General features: G+C 36.8%; 2 protein-coding genes and 1 long non-coding RNA gene across 5 annotated transcripts in view; 1 reads left to right on the forward strand and 2 right to left on the reverse strand.

Annotated features, from left to right (window-relative positions):
* Nucleotides 1-190: 190 nt before the first annotated feature.
* On the reverse strand, nucleotides 191-11343 carry BBS5 (Bardet-Biedl syndrome 5). The gene is made up of 12 exons (XM_053982841.1): nucleotides 10675-11343; nucleotides 9487-9569; nucleotides 8632-8697; nucleotides 7758-7807; nucleotides 7122-7249; nucleotides 6114-6249; nucleotides 5018-5113; nucleotides 4462-4524; nucleotides 3603-3737; nucleotides 3408-3491; nucleotides 1724-1747; nucleotides 191-1610 (listed from the first exon to the last, which is right to left on the reverse strand). Exons 1-12 carry the CDS (start codon nucleotides 10734-10736, stop codon nucleotides 1509-1511), a joined length of 1029 nt encoding a protein of 342 aa, XP_053838816.1. The 5' UTR covers nucleotides 10737-11343; the 3' UTR covers nucleotides 191-1508.
* LOC128810197 (uncharacterized) overlaps nucleotides 10876-17204 on the forward strand; it is a 19499-nt gene continuing 13170 nt past the window's right edge. For all 3 annotated transcript variants that reach the window (XR_008437970.1, XR_008437971.1, XR_008437972.1), the window contains exon 1: nucleotides 10876-10934. This is a non-coding gene — a long non-coding RNA (uncharacterized LOC128810197). The remainder of the gene's footprint in view (nucleotides 10935-17204) is intronic.
* The window catches only part of LOC128810192 (collagen alpha-1(XXVIII) chain-like), a 33434-nt gene continuing 27827 nt past the window's right edge, over nucleotides 11598-17204 (reverse strand). Inside the window, exons 30-35 of the mRNA XM_053982836.1 lie at nucleotides 16587-16623; nucleotides 15906-16463; nucleotides 15027-15268; nucleotides 14374-14458; nucleotides 14200-14289; nucleotides 11598-12844 (exon numbers count right to left, since the gene is read on the reverse strand). Of these exons, the coding sequence (XP_053838811.1) occupies nucleotides 12645-12844; nucleotides 14200-14289; nucleotides 14374-14458; nucleotides 15027-15268; nucleotides 15906-16463; nucleotides 16587-16623 (1212 nt within the window). The 3' untranslated portion in view covers nucleotides 11598-12644. The remainder of the gene's footprint in view (nucleotides 12845-14199; nucleotides 14290-14373; nucleotides 14459-15026; nucleotides 15269-15905; nucleotides 16464-16586; nucleotides 16624-17204) is intronic.

The raw sequence follows: 17204 nt of genomic DNA on the forward strand, positions 1-17204 counted from the left end.
TTGAAATTTTGGGCTGCTTCTTAATATCCATTTGGTTTTAAACCAAACACTACTGTTTAGACATAAAATATGTGTTATTTCAGGTAAAGTTTTGCTTTCCAAATAATTCAAATTGAAGTCTCCACCCATATGGTAAAGTGTTCTTTGAATGTAATGGAAACAGGGTCAAAATACAACGACTTGAATGCAAGATTTAAAACAATATATAATATTATCAAAGTTTATTGAAGTAGTGACTGCTTTTCAATATAAGTAGTATTTCATTAAAATACATACTTTGAAAGATTTTCTACAAACACCAGTATTACATTCACACCACAGTTACTTTAACAGTCAGCTGCTAAAACAACAGCTGAGAGGACAGCTCATTTGACTTTTTCCATTTATAGAAAACAGCACAGAGGTTTTATCTCACTAGGAAACGTAACAGCTGCGTCTCCCTTTAAACAATAAATGACTAATTTGTCTATAACACATAACATCATAAAAGGTCTAATGACTCACACACAGAAGCTATTTGCATGTGCCCTGTTTTCTAGATCATTGCTTTAAAAAGTGCTCTAGCAAAAACAAACAACTGTATGAGGATATCTGGATTACTAATAATTAAATACTTGGAATAGTACATGCTGAACATTTAGCAAAATTATGAAATACGAAAGCTATTATTTGGAACAGAGTTGCTTTTGCTTAAAGCTATCAATAACACAGCCAATCTGCCTACATACAAAATGTTCTATGTATGATGGTATTTCTGTGTTGCAAATCATTAAACAAGTGATGGAAATTTAATTCAAACATAATCATTATGGGAAAGTACATCACTCTGTATAAATACATGAATACTTGAAACTGAGCATCAAACTGCATACCTCACACTGCCCTGTCTCAGACAGTGATCTCCATGTGCAGAAAAAGAGGAGGGTTCTTTTTCTGACAGAGTGCTGTGTAAAATGGCAAGCAGTGCCTGGTCCTGGCAGCCAAAGGGCAATCCATAAACACAGAAGCCATGAAGTTATGAAAAAAATGGTGTCTACCTGCCATAAAATGGTGTCTGAAACACCATGGCCGAATTTGTGTTGTCAGGGGAGGGAGAAAGAGGACAATCCTGAAAACAGCGGAGGTTACAAATGTGTCAAATGGCACTCCCAGGTGCCCCCAGTGTGACAGGCAGAGGGAATTCGCAGGTCAGTACAGCCGTGACCGGGGCCTGCAGGGGGCAGCGCTTCCCGCGGCAGCGGCGCCCCGCCCGCCTGCCTCGGAGCGGCCCTCCTCCCACTGCTTAGACAGGCACGCGGGAAATGCAAAGCTCTTAAGCATACAAGGTTTTTGAGTAACCTTTCTTTATGACAGAGCCTGAGGGCTTATTATATAATATTTGCCTGCTCTTTAGCTTTGGTATGTTCTTTCTCTGCTACTCTGATATTTCTAAATTATCTTCTACAGATCTAAATCCAGCAAGACCCAAGAGTTTTTCCCTGCTTAGGAAACAAACGTGGCAATCTAAATCAGGTCATTACTTCCCAGAGTCCCTGGAGTGTGAATCCATCCTTTAGCTTCTCTATTGCAAGTCCCAGTTCTTCTGAAAAAACAGGCTCCCGATCATGTTGCTTTTTGAATACATGACATATGAGAGAAAATAAAATAAAGCAGAAGGTACTTATTAATTTCATTATCCCATTTTATCAACATGAATTTGTAGTATGAAAGAGTATCTCCTTACCTTGTTTTCATCAGCAAAGTAAGCCTGCAAAGGAAAACAAAAAAGAACCTTGAAAACAGAAGTCTAAAAACTACAACTGGTAATAATTCCTTGGGGTCAAAACTGTATTGGGTAGGTCTTCCACAAGAATCCAGTCTATATGGGTTTTACTTCTATGTTAAAATAATTTACAAAAGGGTTCTAACAGGAGTTTCTGTTTTGGATAACAGATTAGATACTACTGGATTATGGTCTTTTTCATTAAATACCAACCTTTGAAATTTCCATCATAATAAAGACTTTTTAAATGGCAACATTTTTGTATTACATTTGTTACACTGACAAACACTTTATAGGGAATGTTAATATGAAGACAAACTGACAGCTTCCTGGTATTTTTTTGCCTCATGTGCAGCAGCTTTTACTATTCAACATCAAAAACTAGCTTAAAATGTATAATATCAAAATTCAGTTGACATCATACTCAATCTAAGAAAAGAACATAGAGTAATAGAACTCCATAAACAAAGATGTGGGAAAGAGATACCATCTTTCCTAATCTGTGTGGGTGGAAATTAAGGCTCAAACTCTTAGGGGTATCAGAGCTCCGAAAATATCCACACTCTAGAAATCTCTGGACCCAGTAGGTTCTAGATCTTATTTACCAAAAAGAGCCCAGTCTTGCTTCACCTGCCCCCGTGGACTGGTGTGGCGCAGCAAAGAAAGTGTATTCCTGCAGCATCAAGTATTGTGGAATACTGGTGTGTAGCCATTCCTTGGGTCCTGGGCAACCTGTGTCTCTACAACAACAACCTTCTAACCATTTTCAGCTTCCAGTTTTTGTTTGAGAATATAAAAGCACAGTTATTTAATTCAGGCGACAAAGGCACCAATAGAGCAAACACATCTCCATTGAAGGAGAAGTTAGGTCTTCAAATATGCTGAAGACTGAATAAAAATGTGCAAAAATGAAAAGAAATAAGCCAAAAAAGCTAGGAAAGAGGGAAAGGAAAAAACAAGACCTTATCTGTGTTAATAAGAGGCTGCAAAATTAAAAGGAGTGGAAATAACATTCTTGCTAGGACTGTTAATTTACCAAATTTCAGAGATTGGTCAATGCATCAAGGCTAACACTTGAAAACATGTGCCATCTACCCTTGCAGTCAATCATGGAACCAAGTGTTACTGGGTTGCACACTAAGTTTGGAAATTCATTGAAAGAGGGTCAATCAAGCAACGTAATGCATTTTAAAGTAAATTTTCCCAAAATACTGGGAGACATAATAATGTGAAATTATTGCTGCCTTTCTATTAATATTCCAAGTTTGAATCTTAGATGAATGTTGAGCATACAGATATCAACACCAATTCATCTGCTTTAAGAGAAGGCAAATTATTGTTTTAATATAATGTATCTGATTATATTGTACTGCTGATTTTCAAGCTATTCCCGATTTTAATGTGTTGAGAAACTACATACAACTATTTTTTTAAATATCTACTACTATTTATTATGAATAATAGTTTGTTCTTAAATTAAAAATTCATATACAGAATAAATTCCTGTAATAATCAGGATGTTTTAAATATAGAAAGTACAGTTGCAGTGTATCTTTAACAGAGGATTACAGCTGTACATTGCTTAAATCTGAATAATCAAACAAGAATGATTCTGTTTTTCTGGGTTTTTTGTGGAGCTGCTTACCACAAAAGCATCTGTATGTTCATCAGCTTCTATTTCCACATCATCTGGAACCTGCTCCACTGTTAGATCTTCAAGGGGTTGAGGCTGCAAATTATAACATTGTAGTAAGTAAATTCACATATCTAGTATGTTTAATATATTTTTGTTATTGTTAACATAGTATTGTACCTAATTTAAAATAAATAAATGGAGTACCTTTTCTTCCATTTCATAATCCACTCCAAATATAGGATTAGCTGAATAAACTTTGTGAAGTGAATTAATCTCTTTCACTGCCTCCTGTAGTTTCTCTACAGGGTCTATTTTAAAACCAAGTACATATCCTCCACTCTATATAACAGAGAAAAAAGACAACATCTGTTTATTAGTCTTATTTTTTAAACCATTTTTTCTCCTTGATAGTGATTTCCAGTTTAATGATAGCAATTTTCAGGTTGCTGAGAAAACTTGAATCATAGGTAAAATAAAAACAATGGCAATGCTTCTCTATGAGGTAGATAACCTTTAAACAGTTAGCCCATTACATAAAAGGGGAGCAAACTCCTTATACAGAAAACCACAAGCAAACAAGGGTGGGACAAATTCAGAAGTGATATTAATGATTTATTCCCAGCCACTAAGCAAATGTTGAGTCTGTTAGGTCTTGATGCTGTTATTAAAGAAGGTTTCAGATACATAGAAATAATGAAAAATATTTAAAAGAGTGGTCTTAACTAAGTACAGAATTAATTAGATCCCAAAGATAATCTGTCAGAAGACAGTGTATTTGACAGTTATAAGCTAGTCATGCTGGCCTATTGTTGCTTTGCTTAGAGAAACCATAATTCCCAATAGCCATATTGACCATAACATACACTTAAATCAGTGCAAAGAGAACTTTCTTAAAGTTTTCAAAAGGCCACGCAGAAGAAATGCTCTATGTAACTTAAAAGTAGACCCATGACATTTCAGAATTAGATAAATATTGTATATAAAAATATTGCATCTAGAGAAATATTGTATATATGTGTAATAAAAATGTAATCAATAGAAAAAGGCTATTAAAGCTTCTTACCTGCTGGGAACTCTCTATCACAAGTGCCAAGCCAAACTTTGAGTCTCTCATTTTTATCGAACGCTAATGATAAAGAGGTATAACACTGTTAAAATTTTTCTAATTACTGGATAAAAATCTCATTGTTTCAGTTTTTTACAGTGTAATAATTACAATTACTGGCTCAGGAAACTTGGCTACTAGCTTTCTCTCCCATTTACCCTTACAAATCTGAACCCCTGAAACCTCAGGGAAAAGTGTTTTATTAGAAGTGGTAACAGTGGTAACAGTAAATTTCTGAACATCAGGTTCACAGATCATTAATCCCAGTGTATGTAGGCGGCATGAAGCATCAGAGTAAATATTAAAAAGTTTGAAATACAAGCCATTTTCAACACCTGTACCTGTCCAGGAAATCTGGACAGAATAGAAAATATACCCTGTGGTTGATGCTGGCAAGACTAAATTCCTCTCTGAATGAAGGATATGAAATAAAATTTTGGTAAGCTGGGAGTTTTAACCAAAGACTTGAGCATATGCTGTTTCATTTTGAAAATGGTTGTTGTAAGATACTTACAATTTGTAGATATGGTATGCTGACATTAAAGCTGTCATTCATATTTGCATGCCAAACTATTCTCACATTAGTAATAAAAAATGTTCCCAAATTTCCCTATTAAAGAAAAGTTATATTAGAATTGCTTTAAGTACAGAGCTCTTTTTCCCCAAATATGATGATTACTGCTATCCATTTACATATAAACAAGGTACAGCTTCATATTTTATTCACTAAAAGCCTGATGCTTCCCTACCAAACCCAGTTGAAATGTTTCTATTGATTGCAAGGAAGCAGGATCCAATCTTTAAAAGCTACCAGAAGCTGAGTAATGAAAATAGCTGTGACTACCTACTACTGCAGCAAAGCTGGATCAAGTCACAGCCCAGCCAACCTCATGGGAATACATGAAACATCTGAGAGCGTTATTAACTGTACAGTTCTGGAATAGGCATAAAGCGTAAGTATAAAGGCATGTGGGTTAAACTTAGGTAACTAAGAGATGTGTGCCAAGGGAATGTAGAGGAAAGAACTTTTTAGCTTGTCAGAGTGGATCATATTTCTATTCTGGACTAAAATTGCACAGAGTGAAATATCAGCTTCTGTTTTGTTTCACTGCTCCGGGAAATGCTTGCAACTAGTGCCCTGTAAAATAATAAATGTTTTCTATTTTTATCTCAAAGTTTTTACTTTTTTTTAAGACACAGAATCCCTTCCAGTATTTTCAATTTTCATTAATCAAAAGACAATATAATCTTACTACTGTTTAGTCAAAGCTGCATGTAAACACACAAATATTCAGCAGAGCACTTCAGAAACATGATTTTCTTTCAGCATCATACAAAGCTTTAGACTCCTAAATATATCTTTATAATAAAAATTGTATATCTAGTTCCTTGCATATTAGACAGGTCATGTAGACTTCAGGTTACCAAAAGGAGATTTTGTTGTAGTGAGTAGCAAACATACGGGATCAGTTTCTCTGCACGCATCAGCTGATGAACAGCATTAAGGGTAATTCCTCGGAGGTTACAGAACTATGGGAGTACAATTGCTAGATGAAAGCTGAAACATTTCAACTTTTCTGTAGTCAATGTATTCTGATTCTTTACTATACCTGGTCACTTGATAGATTCCAAACTCCATTGACTTTATCATATATTTGCTCTTGTGGTAACAATCTCAGTTGCTTGTTTTGAATCAATGCACTTCTCAGCTTCAGATCACGATACATTTTGGAAGTTTCATAAGCTCTGCAAAAAATACAAAATACATATTAGGTCATATATAGTTCAGTTTTTCTATTATCCTTTTGATTCAGAGCAGATATGAAATGTAAATTTTCAGCTTTTCTTATCATCACATTGCACAAAAGTGAGAGTACTATTAAAATTTTTCAGCATAATTAAGTATATTCCAGCTTTTCTTAATGAAATTGTCTTTAAATTTAAAACAGGTTTTTAATGACTTTTTGATCTCCTGTAGTGTTCATGTGTATACTATTTTTTCCTTTTCCTTAATACAGTCATCATCCAGCCTCTATTGCGAAGCATAAGTTCTCTGGGTGCCATGATATACACAGCATGGACATTAACAATCCTTTATTTTTCAGTGCCAGTTAAATCACAAACATCCAATATATATGTCAGTATTCCATAGCTCTTAAATAGACACCCATGGTAATGTATTATGCACACATTCATTCAGATGACTTGTCTTTAGGTGGGAAGCATACAGTGTTTTGTAGTCGATGAAGAGTTCTGACCAGGATTTAACTCTTCATTTACTTTACATGGTCTGAAATTACAGGAAATTGTTGCAGACAGAAATTGTAGCTAGAAAATGCACACTGAAATTTGCTCCTTTATAGTCTTATTTGTTCAGATAGTTTATACACATGAGGTGTATAAATTGTGATCAATAACTAGTATAGATACACATTAATTTTCATTATGTGCAGCTGTCTACTAAAATTTGTGATCATTCTCCCCTTTCCTTCCAGAGACTGTCCTCTGTGGGAAAGGTTTTCTAAATGTTGAATATGGACAGTTATATACTGTGTCTATCAGCAGTTGTAATCCCCCGTATTTGAGTCCTTGATCAAACACTATTTTAAGTACACTACCTGTGCACAGCAATAACTGAAGTGAAGAGTCTGGGACTTCCAGGAACAACATTGGTAAAAATGAACTCAAACCGAGTATTGTTACATTTAGTCAATATATACAGAGCTTCTGTCTGCCCTCGTAATTTCTGTAAGGAAAAAATTGAATTTTACATTTTGGCAATATAGCAGCTTGATTGTACAAATAATAAATAACCTTCAGATATTGTTTAAATTATTGTTTTAAACAGTGTTTATGGAGGTGTAATCCTGATTCTACCACTAGTCTACTGCTGCCTTCAACTTCTTTTTGACCAACTAGCAGTTCCATCAATAGCAAAACTAATGCAGCCTGCCTGATCTACATTTGCAAAATCATATATATTTTTGGTTTTGTTATCATATGGTTGCCCAGGTAATCTACATAATCTTCCTGCTAGTTCTTTGTGGCAAGTCAAACCAATAGCTTCACAGTTGCATGCAATTCCATTCAGGCTATGTGTATGAGAGCTCTCCACTTTAAAAACAAAACTTTCATTACTATTCTTTACTGCTCTTGTAAGTAAACTTTCAGATTATTGCTGATATAGTGCAGTAAGTATAAACAACTAATTACAGCTTCTTTTATTATTTTTACAAGTACTTTTTGGAACTTACTGAGTTGGCAGTTCTTGTAGTTATATTTATAACACAGTTGTAACCGACAGCTTAAAAGTCAAGGGAGAAAAAAACATTGTTTTTAGAACAAGAAAAATAACAGTCAAAATTACAAAGTATATTACTGAATTTTTAGCACAGCTTTGGATGCTATTTGTGAGAATTACACTTTGTGGTTAATACTCTGGGTCCTCATCACAGCCCTGAAGATTAATTTAAGCTAGAAAGGATCTTAGAAGGTTCTTTGGTCAAGTGCTGTTCTCAAATCAAGACCAACTCTGGCTGCTCAGCGTACCATCCACTCCAAGAAATATTTCCACAGAAGGGGATTCCACACTGAGCACTGGAAATAATTTGTGTACAAAGTAATTGCATCCTGCCCCCGTTTCAGAACTTTAAATTAAATATGAGCAAACCTCTAGCTGCTCATACAGTTTTAACTCATACAGCTAAAATGAGAAACTTATCTACAGTTTACAATACTAAAACTGGAAAGGCAGGTACTTGTGGGGAATAAATAGAGAAATGCAGAATGTAAATAAACAGGAGACAACAAGAGCACAAGTAAAGCAATGTATGATAAAACTCGAACTTTTTTTCTAAAAAACCACACGAATCCCACATCGGGATGAATGAAAAATGAGAAATATGTCTGAAGAACTTTTCAACTTCTTTTCTGAGAAATTAACATAGAATATTGAATATTACTATTTTGCTATGAATTACCATCTCAGTTCCTATATTATAAAGAGATTCATTAGTAACAGTTTATTTCAGACTTTACAGAGCAACACAGCTATACTTCAGCATTCTGAAATCAATACTTTGTGAAGGAATAGCAAGCCACCACAAGGAAACAAAAGGTAATACTTACAGAGGTTGACTCTGGGCAATGACAGTGAGCGCCAAATGATACGCAAATTTGTCACAAGCAGCCTGCCTGGAGATAAAGAGTGTAGCTATTTTTAATCTAAATAAATTCCATTAAATGAAATATTCTGAAAAAACAGGATATTCCTTCCCCTTGACAGGAAAAAGAAGAAAAGCACAGGACACCCCACCAGAAAAATCACTAGACCACTAAACCCTTAAATGCTTAAAATGCTAGCAGAGAAAATCCAACAAGGAACAAATTAAACAACCTCTAATATATACCAGCATTCCTCAAAATCAAACCAAGAACAGTTATTGATTCCAATACAGATGCTTATAATAAAATGTAGACACAATTAGTGCAGAACTGCTCTGGGGAGGAGAAGGGGAAGACAGTGAGTTAACTATTATAGCAGTATTCATGAAAAACCTCACCCCTTTGCCATATGCAAATTTATTCCATTCTGGACCTTGTAGAGCAGCACATCCAACCCCCCTGAAGGGTCATCTTAGCATGCTGGCAGCTTTAGCCCCTGCCCACTACATATTCCTTACTGACTCACTTAAAAACAGGGTGGGGCAAACTAAGCATTAAAGAGGATTACAGCAGAACAGCACCACACTGTTTATAAATGGATTATTCCTACAAGGTATTAAATTCTAAGCAAATTCTGACACAAGAATCACCTTCCTACAACTTTAAGAAAACATTCCAAGGCAGATCTGAGAAATAGGCAGGATCTCTTCTGCGCAACAGAGTACTGATACAGAGTTCAACGGCGATCTGACAAGGCTTTCATAAACCTACACAGGTTAAAGAGTAGAAAGTCTACAAGTTCCCTGAGTATGCAGTTACCTCTGTCTCCATTGTTTCCTTTGGTATCTTCAACAGACTCTAAGCAGTCTATAAGGATCTCTCCAGGTCTCATTTTCATTTGTCTAAGAAAAAGGAAAAGTAATTTTATTTATCTTCCCAAATAAGGCCAGTTTTATTTCCCCGCTTCGCTTTCCTCAGTTTTCTGCTCAGTACATCATGCAATGAAAAATCTACACATGCACACAAATCAACTTTACATACCTGAAATTATCACTACATCTCACAGATTAAAAATATTAGTATCTTTATTATTAACTTATATCAGTAAATAAATAATTATGTAGCAAGTGTGACTACGAAAACTATACCCCAAAATAAGGACAAAGTGTGTGGAAAATGGAGGAAAAATTTTAAAAAAACCCCACTTGCATTCATGTAATTTTTAGGGGACAGAGTTTATTGCCTTTTGATGTAGATTCAGGTCATAAGGAGTGGAGCTATCCTGAGGAAAGAAGAGATGCCAACAAAAGAAATACTAGATGTATAAGGATACGTGAAATGCTCTGTTAAATGTTCCACAAAGGGTGTGGTTTGGATGTTTGTTTGTTTTTTTCTGAAGTCTTATATTTATTTGTTTATATTATTATTTTTACTTTATTTAACTGATCTAACCACTTCATTACGCAACAACCAATGCAGTGTGAACTTTTGCTGTATTTTAGTTGCACTGTCAAAAGCAGCCAAAACTCTTCATGTATGGCATGACAGAAACAAAACGTCTTATTAAGACGCGAATTTCGTGAAATACTGCACAGCCGCCGCCCCGTTCCCTGAGGAGGATGCCAAGTCCTGGTAACCATGAGTGCCACCGTCCCCGCAGACACACGCCTTCAGTTTGGCTGTACTTCTCAGTGCTACAAAAGCGCACACCCTTCCCTCAATCCTCCAGTGTCCAATATTTTGTTTTGTTTCCTTTTCTTTTTATAGACTGGAATCGGTGCGCGGACCCCGCCCAGCACGCACTGACCGCCCTGTCCCGCCCCTCTCCGCCAGGTGAAGTCGCTCTTCCGCCGCCGCCACAGGGCGGCGCTCCCGCCGTGCTCCGCGCCGATACCAGCGGTCGGCCTCAGCCTGCGGAGGCCACGCTCAGCCAGGCGCCTTTCGGCGCCGGGCGGGCCCGAGAGCGCCGCTGCGAGGGCAGGGCCGGTTCGGGACACGGACACTCACTGCGGGGAGATGTCGAAGCGGACATCCCTGTCCTCCCACAGCACGTCCAGCACCCCGCTCATGGCCGCCACGCGCCCCGAGGAGTCCGCGCGCCGCCCTGGCAACGGGGTTGGGGGGGAGCATGGGTGGTGTCTCGGGCGGCCGGGATTGGCTGCGGCGTCGCACGCGGGGAGCGCGCGCGCACTCGCGCTCGCCCTGGCTCCTCCCCCGGGTCGGCTGAGGGGCTGAAACACAACACGCGAGGGAGCCTCGCGTTCTCGGTAATGCAGCCTTGAGCCCTGGCGATTTGCGGGACTGGGTGTTTGTTTGGTGGTTTTGGGTTTATTTTAAAATAGATGAGGAGTGTCATTTTTAATTTGGAATGACTTGAAAACAGCATCCAAGTTTTAATTGCAGTGCTCTACCACTTTCAAATAAAAAAGAAAAAATAATCCGAATAAGAATCATAAGAAAAAAACTTGTCCTTTGGTAGTTCTTTCCCTAAAGCTTGTCCCTGGGTTGGCGAGGACCCCGTTGCACCCATCCGGAAATGGACACAAGCTGGATGAAATAAAGCACTGGGCGGGAAGCGCCCCGTCCTCTCTCTGGCCCAGTCAGGACAGGGACTGAGCGTTCTGGAAGCACAAAGGGTGGACGGTGTTTTAGTTGAGGCCAAACTCTGCTTTTTGTTGATATGCTTGAAGTTACCATTTGCTCAGGGAAAAAAAAAAAAAAAACCGAAAGACCACAAACCACACAAATCCAACTAAAAATGATCAACGAGTTTCATGTATGTGAGTGCATAATCTGAGATGTTCAGCCTTGTTAAGGGCTGTGGCAGCAATCCAGTTATGTTACCAGAAACGCGTGACACAGTGAATGTCATTTAGCTGTGAGGTAAGTTTTAAGTCCTGTAAATGTACCATTATCCATTTTCTGTCCTGGCAGTAAAACCAAAAATGTTTTATTAGAAATAAGCTTTAAAGTATATTAAAAAACAGGAAATGCGACATATACAGGCAGACATAAATGTAAAAAGCAATATCACACTGGCAGGCAATAAACTGTGCTGTGCTTAATGTTTTAAACATAAGTTTAAATATTTAACTAAGGAAGATGAAGATATTAAAATGCATTTAAAAATTAGACTTGGCTTTCAGAAGCCACACATTGGAAGGACCATTTTAGACATGAACTAACCCAACACAGTAATGCCAGTTATTGGTATATTCACTCATAGAAATCTGTGGATGTGTTTTAACTGTAATTGTCATGCATCTTGGCTAGCTAATACAAACTGAGGAGAGTTCACTAAAAAAAAAATGTATGAAATGTACCTGTGATGTGCTTAGGAAAGGTGGGTAACTGAACCACCTCCCTATCTTGTGACCCAGAGAGCACATAGGCCACAAGTTGATGCATTTGTTGTATTTATCTGTATTAAGTAGTACTCTGCATGGAATTTGGAAGCTGATGTCTTGTGCTTTAAATAGTAAAATACTATTTGTGAGAATAGTTTCGCTAAAAAGAAGTGAAATTTTCATTGCAGAATCCATGCCAAATACCAGATTTCAGTAACAAAGGGAAAAGAACTTACATAATGATGATACATTGGTTTCCAAAGCAATATATGTAGTTTAAAATAAGGACTAGTTAGTGATTGTACAATGGTAATATTTAAAGATCTAGCTGAAAGAAGGGCAACTGCTATGGCAAATGCTACACTGGTCTTACTATAACTGAGTAAAAAAGGAAATTTTGTACTCTTGATACTGTTGAAAATTTGCTATTTTGTTATAATCTCTATGTCTTATAATAAATGCTAAAAGTCTTTAACTATGCTTGCATAGGTAGCCATTTTTTTAGTTAGTGGGCATATGAGTTCATAATGTTAGCATTCTGTAAATTATTTGCTTTGATTTTACCAAATGGATAATTGATAAAAAGCCAAACAATCAATAGCTCCAACCTTATCATTTTTAATGTAGAGACTAATTCCTACCTCCAGAAAAAAATACACAAGCCTGTCTACATTCCTGTTCAGACTCAAAGCGGTTTGCATTTCCATGGCAGCCACCATACCAAAACTGAGCACAGGCATTGGCTTGTTTATCGTAATACCATCGGATTGTGTAAACACGACATGGCCCTTGATCCAGCCTTAGCTTGCAGCGGAGGTCCACAATACTTTCTAAAATGAAAAAAAAAAAAGAAAAAGAGAAATAGAAACTATTTTGTTTGTAAAAGTCAATTGTATTCTATAGATTTTATCTTTAAAACTCTTACTTTATTTTTTTCTGCCAATCTTATACAATTGTTTAAGATTCACTTTTTGTTCTAAAGATGTTAATATTGAAGGCAAGTTACAAGTGCATCTTAGAAGTCAAATAAACCGTTCCTTTACTGGCATGATTCTAGTAATTCCAGAAATAAAAGTATCATGGCTCCACATACAAAAAGAGCAAACAATATGAATATGATAATTTTAAATTGTTTTTTTTTTAAATCTGATTATGTGCAATCTGTGTGCAAACTGAAATTGTAAGCCAAAAAGCTGTAAGCTAGTTGCATCTGCTGGTTTTGCATCTCCTGCATCCTTCTACTGTATATTAGTTTTCCTTGTGGTGTGGGAGAAGAGATGTTAAAATACTGAGAAGAATATAAAACTCTTGTTTTGCTTTTGTAAGATATTAGTGCTATTTATCTAATAAAATTGTAGTAATTATGTACATTATGAATATATGTTCTTGAATTTAGAACTCCCACAGATATGGATTGGAGGACTGTGACATACTAATGTAGTCTCACTCACTTTAATAATACCATGAGATAGAAAACAGTTTTCTGTGAAGTTTAATATTGTGACTGATATTTTGTCTTCTGCAACTGCTATCTTGTCACTTTTTAAAAAAAAAACATTAGTGCCAGAGACCAAATAAGTCATGCCACTGTTCCCAGGAAACAATGGGAACACATTCTATCTCTCTCTTCTGTTGCTCCCATCATAATACACTATTACTGGAACTGAAAATCCCCCAAATGATGAACAAAATACATTTGGACATTTCATATAAAAAGAATCAACCCTTTAAGCACTCAGCTACTTATTATACTTAAAATGACTAAACACTGTTTTTTCCTCTTGTTCCTCTGAAAGAGAAATACATTCTTTCTGTCCAATTCCAAAATCACTATCTTTGTCTTTAATGAAGTCTCCCACCTCTGTAGAGTGCCCCTCCTTGGCTGATGAATGACCTGCTGACTGGCCCACCCTCAGTGAGCATTATGTTTTCTTGATGCCCCTTAGGAGCTCCCTGTCAGGTTACAGACAGCCTTGCTTTTGCTTTAAGTGGAGCGGTGGGATCCCGAACTTGGGAAGACAAGAACTGCAACTAGATCTGTTATAAAATCCTGAAATGACGTCTCTTCTACATCACAGACTCACAAAATCTTTGGAGATGGAACAAAATTACTCTGATTTAAAGCTTTATTAAAAGTTAGAACCAGGCAAAGAGGTAACAAAATGAAAAATGATCTGTTACCCACCGGGCCTTTTTGTGGGGCCTGCAGTTGAAAGTGATGATGTCATCACTTTATTGGCTGGTGGTTGTTTAGATGACAATAATGGTAACACAGCTGCAGGTGAAAAGAAACAGAATGAGACACTGACTTTTCATCAGCCAAAAATGAAAATGAAGAAATGAATGACAATAGAAATACCTCTAGTGTTTCCTGTTAGCAGGGTTGGCTGTTCTTCATCTTGTTCCCCTTCATAGGTGTCATAGACTACAGGAGGTACATTGGTCTGAAATAAGCATTTGATTTTTTTTCTTTCCAGATACTGTGAAGTGTTTCAAAAGGAACAAGCCCTCCATGACTTAGAGATTTTCTAGTGTTTTTCCTTTCCATTTACCCTGACTTCAGTGTTAAGAACCAGAATTTTACCTTCTGGTTGGTTTACCAGGAAAGTTGTCATATCTAAATGTTGCATAAATATTTTTTTTAGTTGAGCTTTACAGTTTTTTTACAGACTTAAAATTATAATCTACAATTGAGTTCAGTTACTGTTCTTAGACTTAATTATAAGACTGTAATTGCTTTTTAATATTGTTACGATTCACACTGTGGCACAAATGTTACTGTATTAAACAAAGGAATCCTTGTAACAGTATCAGGAATAAGTTATAGCTATTAGTTAATTGCCTGCATGCAACATCAGAGCTCTTGCTCAGAACAACCAGCTCTGAGCATACCAAGTTAAAGTACCTGTCCTGCAGAAAATTAAGGGAAATGGTACAAATTACGTTAGGTGGCACAGAAAGATATATACTTTATTAAACTTCTGCTCATTAAAGCCTGCTGAATTTTCATACCGGAGCTAATGGTTGAGGAAGATGGCCAAGATTCAGAGGACTTTCTACTGTAGATACTCTAAGTGTCTGTGCTGAAAGTGATTGTCTATTAACATTGTTCTTCTGAAGTATGTAATGTAAAGAACTTGGAGATACTGAATGGAAGGATCGCCCACTTATACTTGCACCATTTTCATTATGGTTGTATACTAAGGTGCCATGTTCATCTTCACAAAACTGATTGACTAATTTGGACTCCAGTGCTGTTAAAAAAAAAAAAAGTAGAACACTTATCATACTGAGAAATTCAATGTATTCTTAAAATTGGATTACTTATATATGTCAGTAATACACATGTAATCTAGAACTCCTTTGGATTGTTTATACACATCTAAGAAGATTATTCCAGACTCTTTGGAATATGGACTTTTTGGTCACAAATTTGCCAGCATGTAAGTCATCTGCATGGTAGAAAATACAGTGAACTACGTAAGGCTGTTCATCTAAGCTTAGTAACAACTACTAGTTGGTAATGGGAAAATAACTGCTTATCTTGCTGCTGTGAATAACGACGTGAAAACGGGTTATTTCCCCAGGGAAGTGAACAAGTAGCATTTACAATAATGGGTTTCATTCTGATTTATAGTCAGATTTTCAGTGCATGAGCACTTACTCATCTTAGAAAACTTGTTTAAGCAGCTCTTTTCCTAGACTGGGTGACATTCCCTCATTGGCATGTTGCCCCATAATGTAACACCATAAACAAAGGGAATCTGTATCTATAGATTCCTATTACTTTGCAGCATCAAAACATATCCACAAAGATAATGCTTCTCCCCCACCCTGCCCCCTTGTGAGAAGCATCAGATCCAAGGCAGAATAAAACTTCAATGAACGCACCTGAGAGAGCGTTAAAGTCATCAATGAGATACACGTGTTCTCCGTCTGGGTCTGAAGCAATCAGATTTAGCTCATGCACAAACTCAACCTGTGTTGGATCTGAAGTATTTAGGATTCCTATTGCATACATTTCGATGTTTGCTGCATGAGCCTCTCGAACAACAAGATCTAGTTTTACAGCTTCTCTCTTGTCTGTTTGGCCATCTGTTAGCACAATAGCTACCTTCCGCACCCCTGCTCGAGCACCAGAAAATCCTTCCTGGGTTGCTTTGCGGATAGCAGTTCCTGTGTAAGTGCCTTCTCCCATGTATTGCATTTTTCTAACTGCTCTCTTAACATCCTGGCGGGTTGGATGCTTGTTGAGACCAAATTCTAGCCGAACTTCTAAACTGTATAACACAAGGCCAATTCTGGTAGCATTTCTGCCTACAGTTACTTTGTCTAGTAAAGCAGTTACAAAGTCTTTGATAATCTCAAAATTTTCTGGTCCCACACTCTCAGAGCTGTCAATCACAAACACAAGCTCCATAGGAATTTCCTTACATTTAATACTGCAACCTACAAAGGAAAAATAAAACCAGATCACAATGACTTGATTTGGCATGCTTTTGGAAAAGAGAAGAATGCAAAGGTAATGAAGGAATTATAGAATCCGAACATAAAGACTTCCCGAGTCCTTACCGCATATCTCTTTAATTAATTTGATTATATCTTCTCTCTGGATGTGAAAAAAAAAATTAAAATATTTTACAACCTGCCTCTTTCAAATGAGGTATAATATTGACACTAACAAAGATTTTGTTTAATATTTGTGTCCTACAGTGACTTATAAAAATCTTACTGTTTAACTTCCAAACTTCTCCTTGGGAATAAGTTCCACATTTTACAACAAACTATTTCATATGCATACAAGGATCAATAACTTGACAACACATTAACATCTCTATCTAAAACAATTAACTCCTGTTATTTAAAAAAATGTTTTGTGATTAATTGGTTCTCATTAAAACTGAAAGGCATAAATATCTTAGCATCTGAATAATATGATATCCCTTTTAAATCTACTGGGAGCAGAGAAATAGACCCAACTTTAGGAAGCATAGGATTGTTTGTAGTGAGCTGACATATGCCAGAGCACCACTACAGAATGGAATTGGGAGTTGTCAGCCCTGATGTACCTGGCCCACTCTATTACCCAGCCTTCATCAGCACAAAACCCCAAAACTGCTGCCTTCAGCGCTGTCTGTTCAGAAAAATGACAGCTTCTGTGACATGTTAACAAAATGTTTCTCAGTATTA

The sequence above is a fragment of the Vidua macroura genome, chromosome 7 (assembly GCF_024509145.1).
Source record: "Vidua macroura isolate BioBank_ID:100142 chromosome 7, ASM2450914v1, whole genome shotgun sequence".
NCBI classification, from domain to species: domain Eukaryota; kingdom Metazoa; phylum Chordata; class Aves; order Passeriformes; family Viduidae; genus Vidua; species Vidua macroura.

What these genes read in the sequence shown, in the direction of transcription:
- BBS5 (XM_053982841.1), bottom strand. Translation starts at nt 10,736, where the DNA reads ATGAGCGGGGTGCTGGACGTGCTGTGGGAGGACAGGGATGTCCGCTTC. An exon ending in TCAGTTATTGCTGTGCACAG is followed by an intron (nt 6,250 to 7,121) that starts GTAGTGTACTTA and finishes TATTTTTTGCAG; the next exon opens with AGCTTATGAAACTTCCAAAA. An exon ending in AACATACAGATGCTTTTGTG is followed by an intron (nt 1,748 to 3,407) that starts GTAAGCAGCTCC and finishes TTTCCTTTGCAG; the next exon opens with GCTTACTTTGCTGATGAAAA.